A 22,193-nucleotide genomic window follows, 5' to 3' on the forward strand; every position below is an offset into this window, starting at 1 on the left:
AGTAACTTATAATTTGAAGGCACTTTATAAACGCTAACTGTCTACGAAACATATTGAAACAAGATGCCTCTATCCTGCAGTTACACTCAGACTGCAGCTTACACGGTCATAAACTTGAAGGTTAAGGAGCAGACTTGTGACCACAAGGTAGCTACTTCATCCCTCGGAGGGAAGATTTTAGTGTTGCTAAAATAAACAGGTAATGCTATGCTGCCGTACTGTTGGGGTGCACTTGAGCAAGGCACCTGGCTCTATTTGCTCGAGTGTAGCTGTTAGCTGGTCCGCAGTAAAAGCCTGGTCTTACTGGGAAGCAGCAAGGTGTGAATGTGTGCCTCTGTTTGAAAGGAAAGCTGAATAAGAGCACTTCAGGATAAATAACTGTCAGAATAAAAACAGTCAGAAAGCATCACAGCTATTTTGGGCAATGTTGATGTAACACTTTGTCTCCATTGCCGTCACATCATCTTTGTCGTTGCCACTAAGACGTTAAAATTTCTTCCGCCGATCCCAGATTAGGACTTGGCAGACATTGGAAGAAAGAGAATGGCCTTCTGACCCGGTCCTGTTTTGTTTCCAGACTTGTACTGGCCGGTCCTCTTCATCGCCACGTACATGTTCGGGTACTTCCTGGAGCGGTAGGTGTTGTAGTTGTTGCTCTCAAGCCGCTCTAAGAAGTAGCATTCATCTGTTGCTCGTCTCTGAAGAGAAAGGTACAGAGGAATAACCGATAAGTAAAGAGTAACTTGATGTTCAGTGCACTTAACTTTGACATTGCATCACATTTAAATGAACTTGCAAACTGAGGAAGAAAACTGTGAAACTAGTCAGTAAAATGATGCAAGAACTCCTGCACTGTTAATACAGTTCAACAAAGGGAAGCTGCTGTTAGGGCATTTAATCTATACATCTCATATGAATTTAATTTCAGTGTTTGTTTTTCAAAAATGCTAATAATCTTCTCAGCTCACTTTTAATAATTCCCCTAAACCAAATCTCATCTCAACATTATAATTTCTGTATGATATCAACCGGAAGGAAATCTGGTAACTTGCAGTGGCATTTAAATTAAATTTAAAAAAAATTGTTTTGCATGAATGACTGAATTTGTTTGATATACTGTACGATATGTTGTCAGATGTGGAGAAAATGTGTAATGTTCATACTTCATGACATTAAATTAACACATAAACCATCTCAGATCTGAATGTAATCGTTGTTTTACAGGAGACGGCTCAGTGTTCATTGTTGCCTGGCCAAAGACATAACTATGTTTAAAAAGTGTTTTTCCTTAGCAATTATTTTTTAAAGAAGCTGAACTAACATCAAACATGAAGGTTAATGAAATAAAAAGGTTAAATATGAAAAGAAAACAAATCAAGATGATAATTGAAGACAAGTTTATGGAGTATAGGGAGGTTTAAAGAGGGCAGAATGTGATGTTATTTGATTCTTCTTTCGCCATTTTATTGACTTATCTGTTTTTATTAGTTACCCTCTCCTCTCACTAAAAATTTTCCTTGGTAGAATACACGGAGAGAGTATTAGTTACAGAACGTCTGGCCAAAAACTTGTCGCCTCGCTGGGCGTCAACTACCTTGTCCAACAAGAGGCTTTTGTTTTAGTTTCTTTTTTTAGTTGACCGTGACCTCGCAAGAATGGAGCTATTAAAGAGTATTTCAGTCGTAACCACCGAGTGATACTACAATTACAATTCATTATTATAAACATTAGCTCCCCAGTTGGTCTATATTCGTCCTTCTTTAAAGATAACAGCAGTGCAGGTGTTCATATGTGTGATATATGATAGTTAACAACTGAATCAATGGTGACCCAAGCTAGTACAAACCTAAATACTGACATGCAAAGAGAAGACCAGTTACTTTTTGCATCTGGTCTTTGATTTTTTTCCCTTCTTTAATATTTAAATAGGTTCATTTCAAATTCATATAAACATTTATTCAAGCATTACTGTACATTTTAGTTTGAGGGACAAAATACAGTTTTAAAATGAACCCAACATTTTGAGAAGTCAAAATGAATTACTGTCAAACATTTATCAGCCAGACATTTTTAAGATTTATTAAAATAAATTGTGTCAAAGATCAGAGTTCAGATTCCTGCACATCCAGTCAGTTGAATTAGAGGGGGAAATGTTGGAATACTTTCATAGTTGGCTTCATATTAATCATTAATTTCATCATATTAAAACAGATCCTCATCTTACTTAAAATACTGACTATACTTCCTTGTCACACCAAATGGGGAAAAGATAAAAGAATGAATGAGCAGCTCGAGGATTTTAATGATTTTCAAAGCAGAGTCAAAGCAGAACCGAACGACGCCTTGGGTGGCAGCTCGCTGCTGTAGCTTCTCATTAGGAGGGAACGTTCTTTGCCAATGACATGAAGTGTGGACACCCTTAACAACCACCGAATCACATCAGTCACCACACTTCACGCTTCCACTACTGCTGTGAGCAACAACACTGTGGCTATAAAAGACTACTTTTGGCTATTTTTTCATAAGCATTAAGAAAACTGTTTCAGATTGTTTCAGTGACAATAAAAGGGACTTCCAGATACAGCATGTGTTATGCCAGATTTTGTCTTAATTTGTTTACACTATGAAAAAGTCCCTCAGATGTGACATTTTCTACTTCACATGTGAAACATCTGATCATCAAACAACCAGAAGCAGCAGTTTGTTTGATCAGTGTTGGATCAGTAAAATTACTCTGTCAGTTCCGCAAAATGTCTAAAACTTCTGAAAAAAGAAGAACAAACAAACAAGGGATTGCACACACCTGCAGGACAGAAAGAAATAATAAAAAAGATATAATTGTAATCTCTTCAGGCAGACACCAAGGTGCAGTTGCTAACTTTTTAGAGCTGCAAACTTGAGCAGAAGTCTTGACTCTAATAACTCATCTTTATTGAACGTTACGTAAGGATGATGTGTTTTTCTTCACAGTTTCCTTTTACTGGTGAGTTTCTATCTCATCCTGCAAAAAATGTAGAAAATTCAAGTCTCTGTATTAGGGCCCGACCGATACTGGACTTTTGGGGCTGATGCTGATACTGATCGTAGGGAATGAATGTGTTTACCAAACACTTACAAAGATATGTAATGGATGTTGTGATATTTTACAGTTTAAAAATACACTTAATTTCTATAAAAAATGACATCATTGCTCTGAAACAGTAAACTTAATACATATATATTAAACTTGAATTAAGAAAAATGATTAAATATACATAAAATGCTGCTTTTATATCTTTAAAAGAAATATTGGCACATACGGGACGGTATGAACACAGATACCGATATATCTGTGATAGGCTAATATCAGCCGATAATATCGGTTGACTGATATATCGGTTGGGCTCAACTCTCTATAATTTCGCTGCTATCAAAGCTCCTCTTTGTAAACAAATTTCACAAAAGCAAATCTGGAGAGGAAACTTTAATTGTTAGTTCCTTACACTAAACATTTGTTGGATGCAGCTCTTAAAACATTTCTTGTGATTTTCTTTCATACCAACTATGACACTGCACTCCACCTCCCCCATCACCACTGTCAGGTTGTCTGCAGAGATTCAATAAAATCACGATATAAGCCTGTGAATACTTGAGGCCCCAGAATTCAGCTGCTGGCTAATTTCCACCACCAGCCTCTACTTACTTAAGTGGAAATGGAAACAGAGCGTATTGCAGTTGATTCCACAGCAAAATAAGCTGCACCTTCTCACATGCACTATTTGTTTCTATGCCAGACTGTATTGGTATGTGGTACACAACCAAGCCCCATGTCATATAACACAATGTCATTTGGATTTGAGTCCTCAAACCCAAACCTTTCCGCTTTGCCTCAATGAGACTCATCATCATGTTGCTCACAGCGGCTTGGCTGACGCAACGTTAACGCAGTGGACGACACTCGAGGACAAAAGGTAAAACAACACGGTCAAACTGATTAATTGGATGACCAAACAGCAGAAATATATATACAAAATTGTCACTAACTTATGCATATACTTCATGGTGCTTTTTAGTTATGGTACATCTTAGAATATATTCACTCTTAGTAGGCTAAATAAACATGAAACCATTAAATTGAACCTGTGACCCTGTAATACAGTCTCTCTGAATCACATACATCTACAATGGGATTCATTTTGACATGGGCCCACGCATTGTTGTGGTAAAACTTTTTAGGCTGGACAACAACAGTGGGGCCACCCCTATAAATGTACATGACTGACTGAGTGAGTGATGAAGTTACCACCATGTAATGATTCATCACTTCATCACTCGGCCCGGCCACGTGTCCCCACTTCCTGTATTCGTCACGTCAAATTAAAAACCCTGTGGAGTTTCATACACAGTTCAGTCATGTACTTGGTTTTGACCTCGTCTTGTAATCTTCAGCGCTGCCAGAAAGGCCGTCAGCCTAATTATCCTGGTTCACTTGGGGAGGATTTTCTTGTAGGGTGACTGATAAATATTTGGTTTCCAAAACAGAGCAGCCTAAATGTTGCGTGTGACAACAGCACTGGTGTCAAATTGCTTTTCAGCCAACCAGAAAGCTTTAACTGTGGTTGTTTAATAAAGATTTGTGATAAGGTTAGTCACTGAAAAGGTCTTTGAACACTTTTAGGAAATGCTATTTGATCATTTCATGTCACAGTATTTAAAGCAATTTCTAAATTCTACTGAAGATGAGAAGATAATGTGACTGTCATTAATGCAGAGATGATAATCAGACTCACTCACCGCTCCAAACAGTCGTCCGTCTCTGTTCATCGCCAGATAGCGGTTAGCACTAACCCCTTTGATAACCACCTCCCCCACTGAGGTCGCCTGCAGTTGAAGCTTTACTGAAGAAAAAGACAAAAGTTTGTTTAGACAAAATGAGCAAAGACAGAAATCTTTTGTAGTTTGAGCAAGTAATGTTTAATCAAAAGGAAAAATGCTATGTTTAAGGAATAGGTTTATTTAATATATATATGGGGCATGAGCATATTAGGCAATGGATCCCTACAACAACTTTACAACAACTCCGATGAAACTGTAAATGCTTGAGAAGTGAATGTACAATATCCAAGTTTTGATATGGAACAGATGGTCAGCAACTCAAGAAACATATCACAAATGTGCAACATTACAATATGAAATCATTACTTCTATTATTTTGAGACATCGCAGTAACGAGTCAGACCATCATAGCCAGACTGCAGCCTACTGCTACTGTCCTCTACAGAGTATTTTATATATTGTGTGCCACTGAGAGCATTTTGGAGGGAAATTTGGATCACTATGGCAAAAAAGAGAGAGTAAAGTATTCGTCCAGAGAAAACAGTGCAAACTTTTCCAGAGATAATTACAAGTTGATGCTAAAAGTTACATGAATCAATTTTAGGCCACTAGGTTAACATGCTGGAACACATTTGTGGTTGTTTTTCACACCACATGATGAAGTGTCCAATATTCACTCTCATGTTAGCTCTGGTTTGATGTGCACCAACTACTGAGGAAAATATCTGGCTCATTATTCCATAAATGTGTCACTTCCTTCACCTACTAGCCGCTAATGTTGTCTCCTGTTTGGTGCTGCGTAGGTCATGTACAGTGAGCAAACAGCTGGAAACAACATGGATGAAAGCCACGAGAATGAACCATGCAGTAAAAACAACAACAATGAGCAAAATGAGGCTAAAAAAAGCTCCATAAAGCTGCAGAGTTAGTGATAAAAAATGTCCTTTTATGTGAATGTCCCCATTCACATAAAAGGACATGTAATGAAAATGTGAATGCAGATGCAATGTTATACATAATGTGATTAAATGTCCTTTAATGTAGCTTTTAAAAGTGCTTACAGCTGGTTATTTATGGGTTTTTATTTTTCAAAAAAAATAAGAAATTAGGAATGTATCTGTTCATCTTTGTCCATAAGTAACAAAGTGTTTGCACTTTGTAAGAAGGCCTAATTTAGTTTAAGTAGGATCAGTGTCGTCTTGGAGCAGGAAACATAACTTTTGGTTACAGGCAAACATGAAATCCTGTTTAAAATTAAAATAAAGCAATATGCCGACTCTTGATATTTGTTCTTCTTTCTGTTTAGCCAGAAAAACATCACTTCCCAGCAAAAGAATAGTTGGCTGCTTCTTTTTTGTTTTGGTTCTCCTCCATGTTTTGGCTGAGAGTCGCTGATACTTATTTGCAGTAAATGAATCAAACACAAATTACGCTAACAAGCTAACCCACATTAGCCACTACACAGTAGCAGTGAAATACACTGTAGTTGACAGCAGACTAAATAGATAGTACCTGTTTGGCTGTCTGACAACCTACAAACATCATCCTCACATTTCTCTTTTTGCAGAGACAGTGCTGCTTGCCAACAGAGCATACTTTGCATGAGGCCAAACCAACAAAAAGGAAGCAGGGGCCCTGTACGGCAAATTGAGGGATCTGTCCGCAATTAATCCACATTAAAGCTTCAGATGGACACACATCTGACTGCACTTAAGCTGCTGCCTGGATGATTTGTGTCACAGATCAAAGAGGTGTTCCTCTCTGAAAAAAAAGAACAATCGGTCTGAGTGTGCTGTGTGTGTTCGATGTTTACTGGGCATATTACGTCCCACAGCTGTTGTGACTACAGAGAAACTTTTTGCTCAGTTCCTCTTGTCTGTACGGTTTGGTCCAGGGTTCCTATCTGTGATTGTCTTAAAGTTAATGATGTAACAACAATTTGTGGCAATGTTCATGGGCAATATTGACCTCAGAAAACATTAGATAGGAAGGTAAGTTACAAAGAACCCAAATGTGATGGAAAATCTTTTTTTTTTTAAATCCTACCTACTGATCCTTGGGTAACAGTTCCCATTTCTAACTGGCAGGTATGTTACACTGGCAGGTCTATCACAGCCTTAACAAAAGAACCATTGATGAAGAAAAGCTCAGATCACAGAAACTGTCGAAACTATTATGGTAAAAAGCCACTGATTAAAACTGATTCTGGTTATATGACTCATTATGACTGTATACCTCTTTTAACCTACTTCCTCTTTGATATCCCAAATAAAACAATTTTTTTTTTAAATGCTAACTAAAAACAAAACTTGCTCACATCCTCCCAATAAACCCACTGTCCTGGTTTATTTCACAAATGAGTCTGACTAAATGTAATTGATGGGTAATTCCCGTTGTTTCCTTTAACCAGGACCACATCAGGCATTTGTTTGGGCACACCTGCTTGAAATGTCACACTGCATGTTGGGCAAGATACAGCTTTACTCTTCTTCAGGAAAAACCCAATTTCATGACACACAAACACCTCACTACTTACTGATGCAACTTAGGAAACCTAGAAGAAATTACTGATACAGAGACAAGGGGTGTTACAGTTGTCTAAATCAAACAAGCATGTTAATGTTCACTTCAGTAGCTGATAACTTACTGTATTTAAATTTAAGCACATGAAAAATCCTTAAACGTATAATTCCTGTATTATTAGATATTGACCACTGCTGCAGAATAATTAAAGAATTAAAGAAACAATTAATTAGATTTTCTTACATAATGTGTAGATATATAAGTGGCATACTGTCATTTACCTCAAATACTGACAAGGTCCTTCTAAATCAGGAATTCACTAATACTGGCTTTTAACTCCATGTTGTGCTGTCTTGTGTGACGTAAACCACACAGTGAACAGTGTGAATGGCTGTGACTCAGCATGGTGATCAACAACCTTTTCTAAAAACATCACGCATATTCCATCAAAGTTCCCATTGATTAAGTTTTTTTTTTCTAAAACCAGACTTATTACACTTTCCATAAGTAGGCCTACACACATTCTGGTCATAGTGTTTACAAGTGGAGAATAGACCTCAGTGAGGTGGAAAATTCACATCGTTCCTCCATGATTTTTTTTTTTTTGCTTTACTTTTACTTCCCTGTTGCATATTAAAAATAATATAAAGAAGCTTTGTTTGAGCTCTGTGCAAAGGAAGAAGAAGGAAAGTAGAAGAAGAAGAAGGGGACTAGAAGAACTTACTGTGGGGGTCGGTCTTCTCCCGGATTCCATCCACTCCCCCGTCAGACCTTATCCTCAAGAAGAAGCCCCCATTCTTACAGTACAGCCTTTTGGGATCCTTGAAGCTCCCAGGAGGAAAGCTACCGCCGCCGCTGCCTTCAGGTGTGGAGGGAAGTGTTGTGATTTCTCCCGTGGCCATCTCCTCCTCTTTCCCTGCTTCCCGGCGACTGCTTCGTCTCCTTCTTGTGCAGTGCAGGAGCCCCACCGTGGCCTCCCACCTCCCACTAACTGTTGCCTGTTCCCTCCTCCCCTCCTCCACAGAGCTTCACACAAACTGATTCTACGTAACCTCAGAGGTCAGTTTGCTTGAACACCCCCCTTTCAGGGCAGCAAGTGCCCTTTGAGAATGATCTAAAGCAGAGGATCTCCTAGATCAGCTTCGACCTAGCAGCAAACGTCTAAATCTAACATTTGTAGCTGCTCGTCTGCTGTTTGTAGAGCTGGCAGCTGCTTTGCCAGCAAACTTTGAGCACACTGGTCGGGGGATGCATGCGGATTCCCCCTCTCTTCCACTCTGCTTGCAATGAAAGTGTTTAAATCAGGGCAGCTGGCTTAGATCTGTGTGGAAGGCTTTCCCCTTTGGGCCTCAGTTCGCATGCGCCCTAAGAACACCATCACACACACACACACACACACACACACACACACATGCTCACGCCCACTAATGCTCAGTGTTTTAACCAACCAAGCAAGCAGACGTCGAGAAAGGAGAGGAGGGCAAGGAGGGGGGACATGCAACTTGGACTGTGTCGCTACCCTTCAGAGCGCCAAGAGCAGCGGCAACCATGTGAACAGAAGCATAGCTTTCATTCACCCAGTCTGCTCAAGAGCAAGAAAAGAGAGACGTAAAATGAGAGGCAGCCTATTCAATGATTCAGACTAAGTGCTATTCATAGGTTTAAAAAAAACAAAAAAAAACAATGTGAATGAAATGGCCGACATCATGAATGAGTGCCTTTAATTGCTATTCTCAACTTCCTCGAGTGATGGGAGTTATTCGTGCAGGATTTCTTTCTTTTTGAATTTAAGACAAACAAGGCCGGCCATTTGTCGAAATAGGCACTTGCTGGTCTGGGCTTGTGGGCAAAGGTAACCACATCTGAAACTTGTGCTGGATCAGTCGACAGTCAGCTGTGCTCTCGGTTGACGTCATGATGGTGACCCCCATGAAACTGGTCAGTGAAACATCTGACATCCAACCAGGCCATTCGGGTGACTAAGACCAGAGACGTGAAAAGTTGTAGTCAAAATAGTCATCCAACCACAGGAGAGGTTCAGTTGGTTTAAGACATCATTGTGATGAATTTCCAGGGATTGTATCAATCTGAAAAGCTTCAGTTTTATCCATTATTTGTGCAGAGAGGGGTTCACTGAATGCACATATTCTTCTCATGTGAAGTCCAAGGAAGTGTACCAAGTCGTACAATCACAAACTCCTAATTTTACCCATAAAGTAATGTGCGATCACAATAATTCTACTAATTAGAGAGCAAAGTAATAGAAAAAAAGATTATCTATACACCTTTCAGAGCCGTTGGGCTTTCAGTGCTACGTCTGGGCATTTTGGTGACCCATCAGAACCTATAGCGGCACAACTCATCTCCAAATTATACTCTTTTTTTCAAGATATCAATTTCCAAAAAAACCAAAAAGAGAGAATGAGAATGCTATTCACGGGTCTTCAATTAGACTTACACTGGTATTGACCCGTCACATTCCACACAAGTATGCACAAATATTATAATTAGTATTATGGACCTCAGTGATTTCAGAGTCTCGTGGTCTAAATGCTCCTTTAAAGGTCTTCTGTTACAGACGATGAAGCAAAATCATAATTAACAGTGATTACTGCCTTTGAACTGTTGGTCTATTAACTGATTAGTCGGTAGTTAGAAAATTAATCGACAACTATTTTCATAACGGAGAAATTGTTTCAGTAAATTTAAAGCAAAACAGGCCAAATGTTTGATGGCTCTCAGCTTTCAAATAAAGTTAAATATAAAAATTTGCTGCATTTTTTGGTCTTTTATTATAGTGAATTAAAAATGTTGGTGTTTGGGAGTGTTGGTCAGAGAAAACAAGGCTATTCAAATTTGTTATATTGGGCTTAAGCAAATTGTGATGGGCATTTTATATTGTTTTGTGATGTTTTATAGACCAAACAATGAATCAATTAAATAATCAGCAGATTAATCAATAATGAAAATGTTCATTGGGTGCAACCATAGAAAGGACCACAACCTGAAACATAAAAGACAATGTACAACCATGTAAAGTGGCTGAAAGTGAATTTTGACATCTAGCCATTCCTGTATTAGGTCGTTTTCAAACTGTATGGTATCCAGAGCTCCTATTAGTAATGTTCGGTCATTTGAGAGGGCAATCAATGATATGTACTTTTAATCAGAGTATAGATACACTGTATGGTATATTTTGTGTTTTCTAATAATGGCTTACAGCATTACTAGTGCAACAATGACTGTGTCTGAAGAAAAAAAGCAAGATTTATGGTTAGTTACTGGTTTCAGAAACACGTGACTTTCTAAAAATAAGTTCACATTCTGGTGTCAGTACGACACCTGTTCCCACACTGTTGACTTTATTTCAAAACCGGAGATGTGCAGTTGTGCAGTGAAAAAACAAACTACTTTACAATTGTAGTTTTGTGAACCAGTAGGACCAGTATACGTCATACTAGAAAAGTAAATCCAACACTTTTATTTTCAAATGTGACCAAATCAAAAATGCAGACATGTTTTACGATCATGATTGAATCAAAAACTGACTTTAACTTTAAAAAAGCTTTTTTTACTGAGATTTTTATAGAGATAAAACAAAAAATAAAAATATTTGATTAACTATGAAACGAGTCTGAATGTGCTGACATGACATTTCTCAAAATGGAAATAAAAGTTCACATTGTCAGCTAGAAATTAGGACATAAAACATGCAAAAAGGGTCCCAAGCCATAGACGAAACAGGGACGTTGTACTGTAACCATTCGGCTAATTAAAAAATAATTTTACATTTTTAAAGTAATCTTTAATTTTGAGCATGCATCAGATCCAGCTTTGCTTTGTGCAAATGAAGCATTAAAATGTGGACTCAGCCTGAACTCTCAGATGTGTCATCATTTTTGGCTTCTGAATTTCCTTTTGTTGTTTTTGTCATATTATGTCACACCCCACCCTCTCATTGCCACACCACTGCTGACTGAATGTGGTGGCTCCACGGTGAAGCCTTTGTAACGTTTTTTTTTTTTAATTTCACTGAACTATTTTTAGAATGTGATAAGAAGCTCTCTCTCACTCAGATCACAGAGGAAATGGAAGGTCGCACATGTCAACGCAACTAACACCTCTGTAACATGAAACTGTCGTAGGAAAAAGTATGAAGATTTCCAATTGTGCTGTTGAGCGTATTTTTTTCTGTGCAGTTCTTTTTTTTTGTATTTTATGCAAATTATAGACTTCTCATTTTTAGAATTAGAGATTCTCAAGTTGTAAAGATAAAAGAAAGTCGTCAAATGAGATCCTATTACAAGTTTTTCTTCACTTAGAATAAACCTTAATTTGTGAATGAACCACATTTTGTCCAGTAAAAATTGAGGGTTACAAGAGTCAGCCAATTAGCGCCTTCTTAATATTTCTCTGAACTTTGAATGATTACGTAGGAAAGGAAATGTTAGGTTAAGAAAGGTCTCTAGAACTCAATAAACTAACCTCCGAAAGTTGTAATTTCCTTTGTTTTAATTTTTCTGTAAATGACAGGACCAGAGAAGACAAAATATTTACTCTAGCTGGAGGCGTTTTGACCCCATCAACCATTCCCATTATGACAGAGAGGGCCATAAAACAGCCACGGTTGGCAGGGCGTCAGCGTTAAATGTGAACTATGTTAGTCAAGCTGGAGTCACATAATGAAGCACAGGCAAATATTGTCAAGGAAGTCCACCAAGACTAAAACGCATAATGGCACAACAAAATTCCTCCCACGCTCCATAAGAGGGAAATTTAATTGCGGTTCTGGACATGTAGTACTTGTTTTCCCTGGCTGAACCGAGCACGAAGGTGTGTACAGCATGATGTACAACCACTGTCAGCTAAGTTAGACTCGGTTAATAAAATACATGAACTGCTGTTTCATGGCATTACCCATGAGAATAGTGCATAGCAGCTTCAAAACAAAAATGTTGACAAGTTAAATAAAAAGATGTGTAAATATTATACCGACCATCTTCCGTGTATGTTTTTAACACACTGTGCTCATTTGGCAGGGCTTTTTAATTACATTAGAGGCGAGAATGGCAACGGCTGAAAGGGTTAACAATTTAAATTCAGGGGCAAAAAATTAAGGGCACTCAGCTCCTTATATATTTTATTTGCAATATCAGAATTTTTTTGGTAATATTTTTATGCACCAGCCTGTGTACAGACGCCAGATAAAAAACTACAATGTTGATTAATCATATGTCTCCCCCCTGTGGTAGAAAATAAGTAGCAATGCTTAACTGAAATCATTTTTTAAATATAGTCCAACTATTTATTGATGACAAGACAATAAAGAATACAAAAACATTTTATTCAACTTCCAGTGATAGAAAACAAAACTGAATAACCTATTAATTAACACAATTAAATATGAATAAACAACTTTTTTTCCATTTGGGTACAAAAAAAAAGAAGAAAAGTAAGTACTGTACAATCAAATACACACTGAAATCCTACAAGATGCAGTACGTAGATTATAAAAACATTAGATCTGCCTGCACGCTGTCAGTGTTTTGGTCTACTCGTGTAATGACCTCTGCATCAGTCTGCAAGACCAGGAAAACCAGATCTAAGGCTTTCCTCCATGCTTCCTGCTTCACACAGAGATTGTCATAGATTTTTACAGCTGCTGCTTCATCAGATTTCATAGCTGAGGAACCTTCACCATCCACCGCTCCACCCTCCAAGGAAAGCTGTGAGAATTTTGCAGCAGTGCCCACACCTCCCTTATAGTCCTGCAGTTGTTGGCTCACAGCAGTCCTGGCTTTGACTTTTGAAATCTCTCCAGTGTTATACATTACAGTTGATATGTAATCTGTTAGGCAATCTGCCATGAGATGCAACACCACACCCTTGTAGGGGTTAGCTGCTGCCCCTGCTTTGGTTTGTCGGACAGAGTCGCCATTCCTGTCTATGTGGTGCTTGACGTACTGCTCTGCTTGCTTTTCTAGATGATGAATACAAAGCATCTCTGTCACTCCAGCACCGGGCAAGAGGGCTTCATCTTTCAGTGCGTGGTGTAAACGATAAGCACAAGCCCAAAACTGATCTTCCAAGGCCTGCAGCTTTCCGTGAACACAGCTTGTGAGGATCACTGTGACCAATGCGTGGTTCCCACCAGTGCAAATATTCACAGCTGTTGAAAATTTCTTCTCATTGCTTCCGAGGTCCCTCCATATGAAAACCTTAATTCCAGTACCGATACAGTGCTTACTCAGCTGTGTGGTGTATGTCACCGGAACGGCACCTGTTGCATTTGCGAACGCCTTCAAAACGGAAGCTTTCACTTTTTCCACCACAAGAATATGATGTCTACAAAAGCGCTGAATCACATTTTCATTAGCAAGACCGCTGACTAATATCAGGTTGACTTCCAGACTCAGCAAAAGCGTCACAACTTTTTCCAGCCACTCATCGTCTTTGCGTAAACTCGACAAATCTGACTGGTCGCACACACGTTGTATACCTGTTGGTCTTTTAAAGCCGAGGTGGTGATAGGTGGCTGATAAATCTCCATTGATAAGAGCAACTTTAAGGTGTTTTTCTTTCAAGTGATGAGCGACCGCAGCCTGTTCAGCATGTAGGAGAACAATGCAGCCTGGCAAAACACAAGCATGATCCTCTGGTAAACCAGGCAGCACACAAGTTACCACTTTAGTAACGTCAAACGTGGAACACCTCATATCTCGGTCATTACTTTTTGACTGCATCCGGCTGGCTTCAACGACTAAATTCATTGCTTCAGCACATCCGTGGCTCAATCCGTCAGTAATGTGTGCAATGTCTGGAAGCTTAGGCTGATGAGGCTGCACATCTGTGGAAACATCTTCAGACTTGGTCTCACAAAAATGTCGGCTTAGCTTTACTTTCCTTTGTCCGCTAGTGTTGAACGTTTTGTGGACAACATTTGTTGTCCCTTGTAAGATTGATGGTGCCTGTGAAGCCTCCACGATGGGTTTATGTGACGGATGAAGCCCTGAACTTGGAGAGGATGTGGTGCAGCTCTCTGATGGCACCACACCAAGATTATCAGTTGATATGCTGCATCTTCTGCAAACACCTAAGCATACATCCATGCCCTCAGACATAGCTGAGATGATGTGTGATACTGAAACTCCTCTCTGAAGGCACTCCAGAGCAACGCGGCTCCAGGCTCCCGCAAGAAACAGCAGGCATCCCGACCCCGTGTGATAAACTTTCTGGTGTGCTTGAATAGTCTCGTAAATCAGCTGACCCACCGCGCAGGTCAGCTCCAAGTTCTCAAAGACGCGGAAGCACGAACCTGCAAGTGCCGACTCCCCGCTCGCTGCATCTTGGATAAACTTGTACCTCTTATTGGGGCCCAGGGAGGAATGTGCGATTCCTGCCAGCGCTGCAAGCTTCTGCAGTCCGACATGCTGCCGTTGGTTTATAATTGTACTTCCCAGCATTACTTGAGGTGCCTGAATTGTAAAAAGACAGGTTAAGTTTATTTTCCTTTTAGCAACCAAAACATATTCACCTTTTAGTTAGTAAGACTGCAAAGTTTACATTGTTTGTGTTACAAATTTGTCACATGGAGTGGCGAAAAGTAACCTCACATATTTACACGAGTAAAGGGATGGGAATTGATGAGATTTCATTGATATCAATGCCATTATCGATTCTGCTTATTGATCCAATTCTTTATTGATTCTATTATCAATTCCGGATCAATTCCTTGTGTGGGAAATAGTTGGCCTACACAGGTGTTTAGTGACTACACAACTGTTTTATTATCTCCCTTGTTTGTCAATCACCTTGCATAGATGAAACCTAACTGGTAGATAAGATAAATGGTCTGCAGCCAAAAGTTAACTGAATTAATTAATTTGAAAGCATCTTACAGTCACCTGTCTGTACTGTATGTAATACACATTTGAGGTTCTTGAGCAACTGCTTGGATATCTGCCACATTTACAGTCTTTTTAGCATCAAATTCCCTATTTGTGGTGTGCTGTAGTGGAAGTATAGATGTAAATCCCAGGAACATTGCACACATGTATATAATCTCAGGAACTTCTGTATATTGTAGATGTACTTTATTTTATATATTTTATCACTTTCACCACTATGCTGCTACTTGTTTTTCCACTGTATAGTTGATTTGAAATTCCCCCAAGGGAATCTCTAAACTTGAGCAACTGTATACAAATGTGCTTTCAATGTAGGTGATAATGACTAACTCAGGCTTCAGCAGTCTGAGTCAGTCATATCAAGTGAATATCTGCCACATTTACATTCTTTCTAGCATCAAATTCCCTCTTTGTGGTTCCTTGTTAAGCTGTGGTATAGTAACAGAAAGAGGGACTTCGCCACAAAAAAGACATTGAAAACATTGAAATATATCTACTTGATTTGAATCATTTGGATGGCTGAAGCTCAGATAAACTTTTAATATACATTTTTGCACAGATGGAGGATTTTGGTCCCCATCAATTACATTATTAGTGTATTATGAAGTCTGACTTAGTCACTTCTCAGACAGTGTTTCCCTGTTAAGCTGTGGTGGAAGTATGGTTACAAAAGAGACTGTAATGTTGCTTTCAATGTAGGTGATGGGAGCCAAAATACACTGTTTCCACACATTAAATGACTAACTCAAGCTTCATTAGTCTGAGTTAGTCATATCAAGTGGATATCTGCCTTTTTTAAGCATCAAATTCCCTCTTTGTGTGTCCCTCTTGAGCTGTGGTGGAAGTATAGTCACAAAAAGATGGACTTTGGCACTAAAACGACTGTAACATTAAAATATATCTACTTGATTTGACTCATATGGACGGCTGAAGCTCAGATAAACTTTTAAAAACATGTTTTTGCACAGAAGGAGGAGTTTGGATTTTGCCCCCCATCACTTACATTATAAGTCTATTATGAAGGGATATTCTAATGGAAAGTAGGAACAGGAGGAATGATTACTGCAAAGAAAAATAAATCCTATTTTAATGTTTATTTGGGCACCTGATTGCTGTTTTTAAGTATTTCTTCCGCTACTAGTAAGATGCACCATACAAGACACCAAAAAATCAGGGGGACTAAGTGACATATGGGAGAAAGGCTTGCAAGCTAAGCTAACATGCTAATATCTTAAGAAAAAAACATACTTTACTTCTAAATTCGGGCTCGTCTATACGAAGGCAATGGTGGACTAGCCCGCAGGGGAGTCTCCACAGCCGACAACACAAACTTTAACCACCAAAAGAGAATACAATGATACCTTTAGTGAATAATATATGATGCTTTAAATCTGCTCCATTGCCCAGCTGCCTGGCTTCAACAATTACACACTGCGCGTGCGTAGTAGTTTCCTGGTTGCTATGAGACGCGAACGAATCTCCACAATTGGCGGACACAAATTGATCCCGCCCAGCTCCTCTTGTGATTGGCTACTGTGGCGCTTCTAGGGTTTCTATTGGCTATCTCCCGTGCACGTAACAGGAAAAAAATACACTACTTTTGTTGACATTCGCTCACCGACTAAAATTGAAGTGAAGCTCTTTCCTCGCTGACTTATTCATCTAAATGGTATACATTCATAGGGAATTGCTACTATTAAATATATACGCTAGATTTCACTCCAAGAAGCTGCTGTGTTAAAGTTAAAAGTTTGTTTTGTTTACTTTAGCTCGTGTTTGTGTTTTTGCTATCGTTTAGCAGCATGGGAAGCTAACATCAGCTAGCATGGTAGTGGCTAATTAGTTCACTAAAACCTCAAAACATCTTCTGTGTTTTTGTGTGCTGCATGTTTTAACTTATGAATCTTGTGTAAAGTTGTTACCCCCTTTGTTTGCGTTTCCCAGGCGTCAGGTTACCGCAAATCAGCTCCCTCTGCGAGCCAAAGGAAAAAAGCTGGTCCCAAAGTGGAGCTGACTGAGGAGCAAAAGCAAGAAATTAAGGAGGCTTTTGATCTATTTGACGCAGATGGCACTGGCGCAATAGACGTGAAGGAGCTTAAGGTTTGTTGTCTGGTTAGTTTTTTGTGAAATAATGATCCAGATAAGCATGCAAAACAGCTGCACTCAGATGTGTGTTTGTGTGTGCATGTGTTGCTGCTACAGGTTGCTATGCGAGCTCTCGGGTTTGAACCAAAGAAAGAAGAAATCAAGAAGATGATTGCAGACATTGATAAAGAAGGCTCAGGAACAATTGACTTCAGTGATTTTCTCAGTATGATGACACTGAAGATGGTGAGTTTAATATAGTGTAATACAGAGAACCTGGAACCTATTATAAGGTGAAGTTTGTTTCTTTCTAGCCATAGAAAATCACAGTCAAACAAGTCTTAAATTCAAATTTTTTTGGGTGTTTTTGGACTTACCAAGTTTGGATTATTAGTATCCCAGAATCATACTTTCTATAAACCATTTACAGTGAAATCCAGTGTTTGATATAGTGTTTGAACATGGACAAATACTATGAAGCAAATAACAATCATACAAGAAGCATCAGGTTTTAGTTGCAGAATAATTGTATTTATTTTGGTTTGTAAAGAATTACACAGACATTGAGGCAAATAAAAGACAATTATTCCTCACAAAACTATAGAAAACAATACAACAGAGTAACTTAGCATGAAGGTTTCTATACAGGCTGGAAAAACAAGTGTAAACTGAAGCTGCAATGTGTCAATCACAATATGCTTGTCATGTCTTCATTGTTGTTTATAGAGTGAGAAGGACTCCAAAGAAGAAATAATGAAAGCTTTCCGGCTGTTTGATGATGATGGCACGGGCAAAATCTCATTCAAAAATCTTAAGAGAGTCGCCAAGGAGCTGGGTGAAACCCTCACAGATGAAGAATTACAGGTATTTTATATTGTACTGACATGCAGGTAAATACTGACATGTATTTTTGCAAGGCCGTAGCCAGGATTTTCAAATACCGAGGTCAAAAAGAAGACCAAAACTTATATATCAGTTTGATGTAATCCATGATGTATTTATACCGCTTTCTTGCTGTGCATTTCTCAGTCATGGTCACTTTTGTGGTCCAGTTCTTTCTTATCACTTCCAAATTTGCAACATAAATCAACTCCTATTTCAGTATTCTACAACATCCATCGTTGTATACTTAAAGATTATGACTGCAATATATTATTTTGTTTGTTCTTAAAATGTGTAATGGAGCAAGGCCTGCTGGGAAAGGGATAAAAGGGCTCATCCAATGAATGAACAGTTTGCAAAATCGGGTCAAGTCAAATTCACAAATGTAGACAACATATTTCTGGCGATTTTGAAGTCGCAGTTCACATCTACTGCAGCGAATATTTTTTCTGGAAGTGAGCACTATATAACTGCGACTTAAAAAGGAAAAAACAGTTAAATTGGAAACCAGTTGGGACATAACATAGGGGCAGGGACCACTGAAAAATTTCTCGATGGATTTCAAGGCCTCACTCCGCCGCTGGCTATAGCCGACTACTTTCGTTTTGACATGGCAGCGGTATCTGCAAGTACGTGTCACGTGATGGTCCGTTGATGCAAGCTATTTTTAAGCGGCTATTTTCACTTCCAATGAAACGAAACGTCAAGAAAAAAATACAGAGGACATGACCTCAGTGTCCTCCATGGTAGCTACAGCCATGTATTTTTGTGTTTCCATTTTCCAGATATACCAGATTAGTTAGTTACATAGACAAACATAAAGTATTTTATTTATACCAAAAGGGAAATTACAGTGTTACAGCAGCCACTTAACATAAATCACAATACAAGAACAACAAGGTAGGTAAAAGAAACACATACAATTAAAGGCTGAATTATATACTTAATAAATAAACTCAAATACAAAAAATATATAGTTACTAAATAGACTAACTCAGTTATTAACAAAACTAGAATAAATAACTAAAAACTAAAACAAATAACCATAGAATAGAGACTACAGATAGAACTATAATATATAGGTGGACATTAAACAGAATGGATGTTTAACATAATTAAGTGTACATTGATACATGAATAGTCAGCTGACATTATAATACTGTATTTAGATATGATCAGAGGGCCGAGATAGTGATATGTGAGTTTCAGATATTGTACATCATACAGGAGTGCCCCATCATAGAATGTGTGGACAAAGTATCTGAGAAGGCTTTTAAAGTTAAATGTACCTTTTTTATGGGATATGGTACAGTATGTTTATAACAAAAAGCATATAATTACCAAAGTGATTTTTGCAGACACAGTTACGAGCCACAGAAAATTCACCAGAATAATAAATTGCCACTTTGTGACACTATGCAACCTTTCACAAACCATTTTAGTTGTACCAGAATGCCTTAGAGCATTGGTTCACAATGTTAGAGCCAGACACCACAAAAAGTTAGTAATAATGGTATCATATTAAAAACATAACAATTTTAGTGTGAGAACTACTACAGACAATACCCACAGAGCCGTTTCTAGCCGTTACTCTTTCCAGCTTTCCCACAGTGTTGTGTTGTTCTTACATGTGAAAAAAACAATTAAGTTTTTGGTCATTACTGTGGAACTTTTGCACTGAGATGCTCGTATGACACATGTTGTCATTTCAAGTCTCAGTTTTCTGTCATAGTCTGTCACCTTTTGTTGGATTCAGGTTCCCGAAACAAGGTATTTACTGGTGAATGTTTGAACACGGTGAAGCAGACTCTCTTTATTCTTTTAGGAAATGATCGACGAGGCGGACCGAGATGGAGACGGAGAGGTCAACGAGAATGAGTTCTTGCGGATAATGAGGAAGACCAATCTTTACTGAACTCAACTGTTACAGTCTTGTTCCCAAGACCTTTGTTCTTTTTTCTTTCCTTTTTTTATTCACTGTTGATTTTTTCAAGAACAGTTTATACAGTAGTTTTAGGAAACCTAGTCAGATTTGTTTGGTTTGTAAATACATATTTTAACATTCTGTATCTTTGCACAGCCTTTTCTACAATGCAAGGTAAATAAATATATTTCATCATAGCTGATTTGTCTTATGTTACTTTTACATTTACCTTACAGTTTCTGAGAGTCAGTGTTGTGTTTTTACTGTGAGTGAGCATGCAGCATTGAATTTCAAGAGTTTAATATTTCCATGGGCCTCATGTGCATATACGAAATGTTCTATGATGTGTCGATTGAAACCATGGGTGGTAACTGGAAATACAGGGCTTGTTTTGAAAACCTTTGTGAAGTTAATATCAGTACACAGTACTCTGCAGTGCATCTTGCACAGTGACACATGCCAATAATGGTCAGATGTTGGCGAGCAGACAGTGAAAGCCATATGACTAAGCCGATCTCGACTAACCAGAATTATGTTACTGTAGACAGAAATGACAAACATGAATTTGAGATGAGTAACTCAGTAAAAGTCACTCTCACTTCATGCTTTGAGTTACTAAACCAAGTCAGTGTCTGTAGACGATAGAGCATAATGCTATTTTACCTACATTTGTGATCATCTTATAGGAAAGATGCTCCTCCTGATTGATTGTAATATATAGCGGAAGTCTGGTTTTGGCCCAAACACCATACCTTGTTAAAATAAACAGGATATTGTAGTGACGTCTTTTTCCGAGCCGTTAGACGGCTGTCTATTATTTTGAGGATGCCTGCCACTGATTGTGAAAGTTCTGATAACCTGTGCTAGACAGCGAAGGAACATCAGGTGGAAAATATGAAAACTTTTGACCCAAGATGAGATCCATTTTTAAATAAAATATTCCCCATATAAAATGTTGACAGTATTAAAACAGAAATATGAGTGTGTAGATTTCCAAAATTATAACTGTCACAGATCATATCTCAGTGGTATTTAAGGGTAAGATAGGGTATTTTTAAAATCTTTTGTATGTATGTATAACTCCAAAAATACCTAAATTACAATTACACTATATCGAATGCATGTATTCTCATTTACGACACAGTTATCCTCAATTTTTGCCCAATTCACTCACCCAATTATAGTTCATATTCCTATAATTTTACTCAAATGTTAAGCTGAAACCTTGAATTGATACAGATGAGCCAAATCAGAAGGCCAGTTTGTCAAAGGTTTATTTTATGTTACCCCCCTATGACTCAAATCCATCCACCTCCTTGGAGTTCAAAGCGCACCACTCAACAGGTGAGAGCTCAATAGCGGTACTGAAGCTCACTTTGAGTGAACAATGAAATACAAATTGGCATCTTAATGAATGGTGTCCTCATATTATGGAAGAATATCTTCCTTTGAAAGTCAGGTCCATGATGGCAAATAACAAATTCATTCTTACAGACTTTAAAAGTTGTTCTTTCAAGTTAGGGGATTTCTATTTGATGGTATAGATAAAGATATTTTAGTGTGTTTCAACAGCTGTGCAGCATACAAACTGTCACCATCAAACATGTAGAGTCTGACACATCACTGCTGAATTCACCAGCATTCAAAACCATAAATGTTTATTAAAAAAAAGAAAAGGTCTTAAGTGGAATTATTGCTTAAAAACAAAAAAGGAGAAAGTAGGTTTTTTTTTTTGTAATAGTGGGCGTTGTTCAAAAAGTGAATGTTAGAACAAAACTTTCCAATTGGGATGTTTTCATAAAGCGCTTTGTGGCGTTTAATACTTTCACAGCCCCTCAGCTGAGTGTTATTCCCCTTCTGTTGTGGTTAAACGGCGTTCACATCACTCGGCCTGTTTAATACTCCCACTGCTCCACTACTGTTTTTTTTTCCCATAAAATGATCAATTTCCAAAACAACTAAATGCTGCATGTCTGGCTGTTGCTGGTAAAAGATGATTCTACCATTAACCCTTAAAGGTCAAGAATGTGTCACCATAATGCAGGAAACCTTTTTCT

At 38.3% G+C, this 22,193-nt stretch overlaps 4 protein-coding genes across 5 annotated transcripts in view; 1 reads left to right on the forward strand and 3 right to left on the reverse strand.

Annotated features, from left to right (window-relative positions):
- The window catches only part of afg2a (AFG2 AAA ATPase homolog A), a 294,269-nt gene that overhangs the window by 133,351 nt on the left and 138,725 nt on the right, over window positions 1-22,193 (reverse strand). The gene's annotated exons all lie outside the window — the stretch shown is intronic.
- Window positions 172-8,588, reverse strand: fgf2 (fibroblast growth factor 2). Its single transcript, XM_062426087.1, has 3 exons — window positions 8,063-8,588; window positions 4,774-4,877; window positions 172-698 (listed from the first exon to the last, which is right to left on the reverse strand). Exons 1-3 carry the CDS (start codon window positions 8,238-8,240, stop codon window positions 513-515), a joined length of 468 nt encoding a protein of 155 aa, XP_062282071.1. The 5' UTR covers window positions 8,241-8,588; the 3' UTR covers window positions 172-512.
- bbs12 (Bardet-Biedl syndrome 12) lies at window positions 12,821-16,639 on the reverse strand. The gene is made up of 2 exons (XM_062425881.1): window positions 16,607-16,639; window positions 12,821-14,813 (listed from the first exon to the last, which is right to left on the reverse strand). The coding sequence occupies exon 2, from the start codon at window positions 14,799-14,801 to the stop codon at window positions 12,846-12,848; it is 1,956 nt and encodes a 651-aa protein (XP_062281865.1). The 5' UTR covers window positions 14,802-14,813; window positions 16,607-16,639; the 3' UTR covers window positions 12,821-12,845.
- On the forward strand, window positions 16,830-20,333 carry cetn4 (centrin 4). 2 transcript variants are annotated; one of them, XM_062425318.1, is made up of 5 exons: window positions 16,830-16,914; window positions 17,190-17,345; window positions 17,448-17,576; window positions 18,057-18,194; window positions 20,038-20,333. In XM_062425318.1, the coding sequence occupies exons 1-5, from the start codon at window positions 16,912-16,914 to the stop codon at window positions 20,125-20,127; spliced, it is 516 nt and encodes a 171-aa protein (XP_062281302.1). In that variant the 5' UTR covers window positions 16,830-16,911; the 3' UTR covers window positions 20,128-20,333. The 2 variants fall into 2 exon arrangements, with proteins under 2 accessions (XP_062281302.1, XP_062281301.1); XM_062425317.1 differs by lacking the exon at window positions 20,038-20,333 and adding an exon at window positions 18,963-19,107 and having other exon boundaries at window positions 18,057-18,206.

Source organism: Scomber scombrus, chromosome 9, assembly GCF_963691925.1.
Source record: "Scomber scombrus chromosome 9, fScoSco1.1, whole genome shotgun sequence".
Classification (NCBI taxonomy): Eukaryota; Metazoa; Chordata; class Actinopteri; order Scombriformes; family Scombridae; genus Scomber; species Scomber scombrus.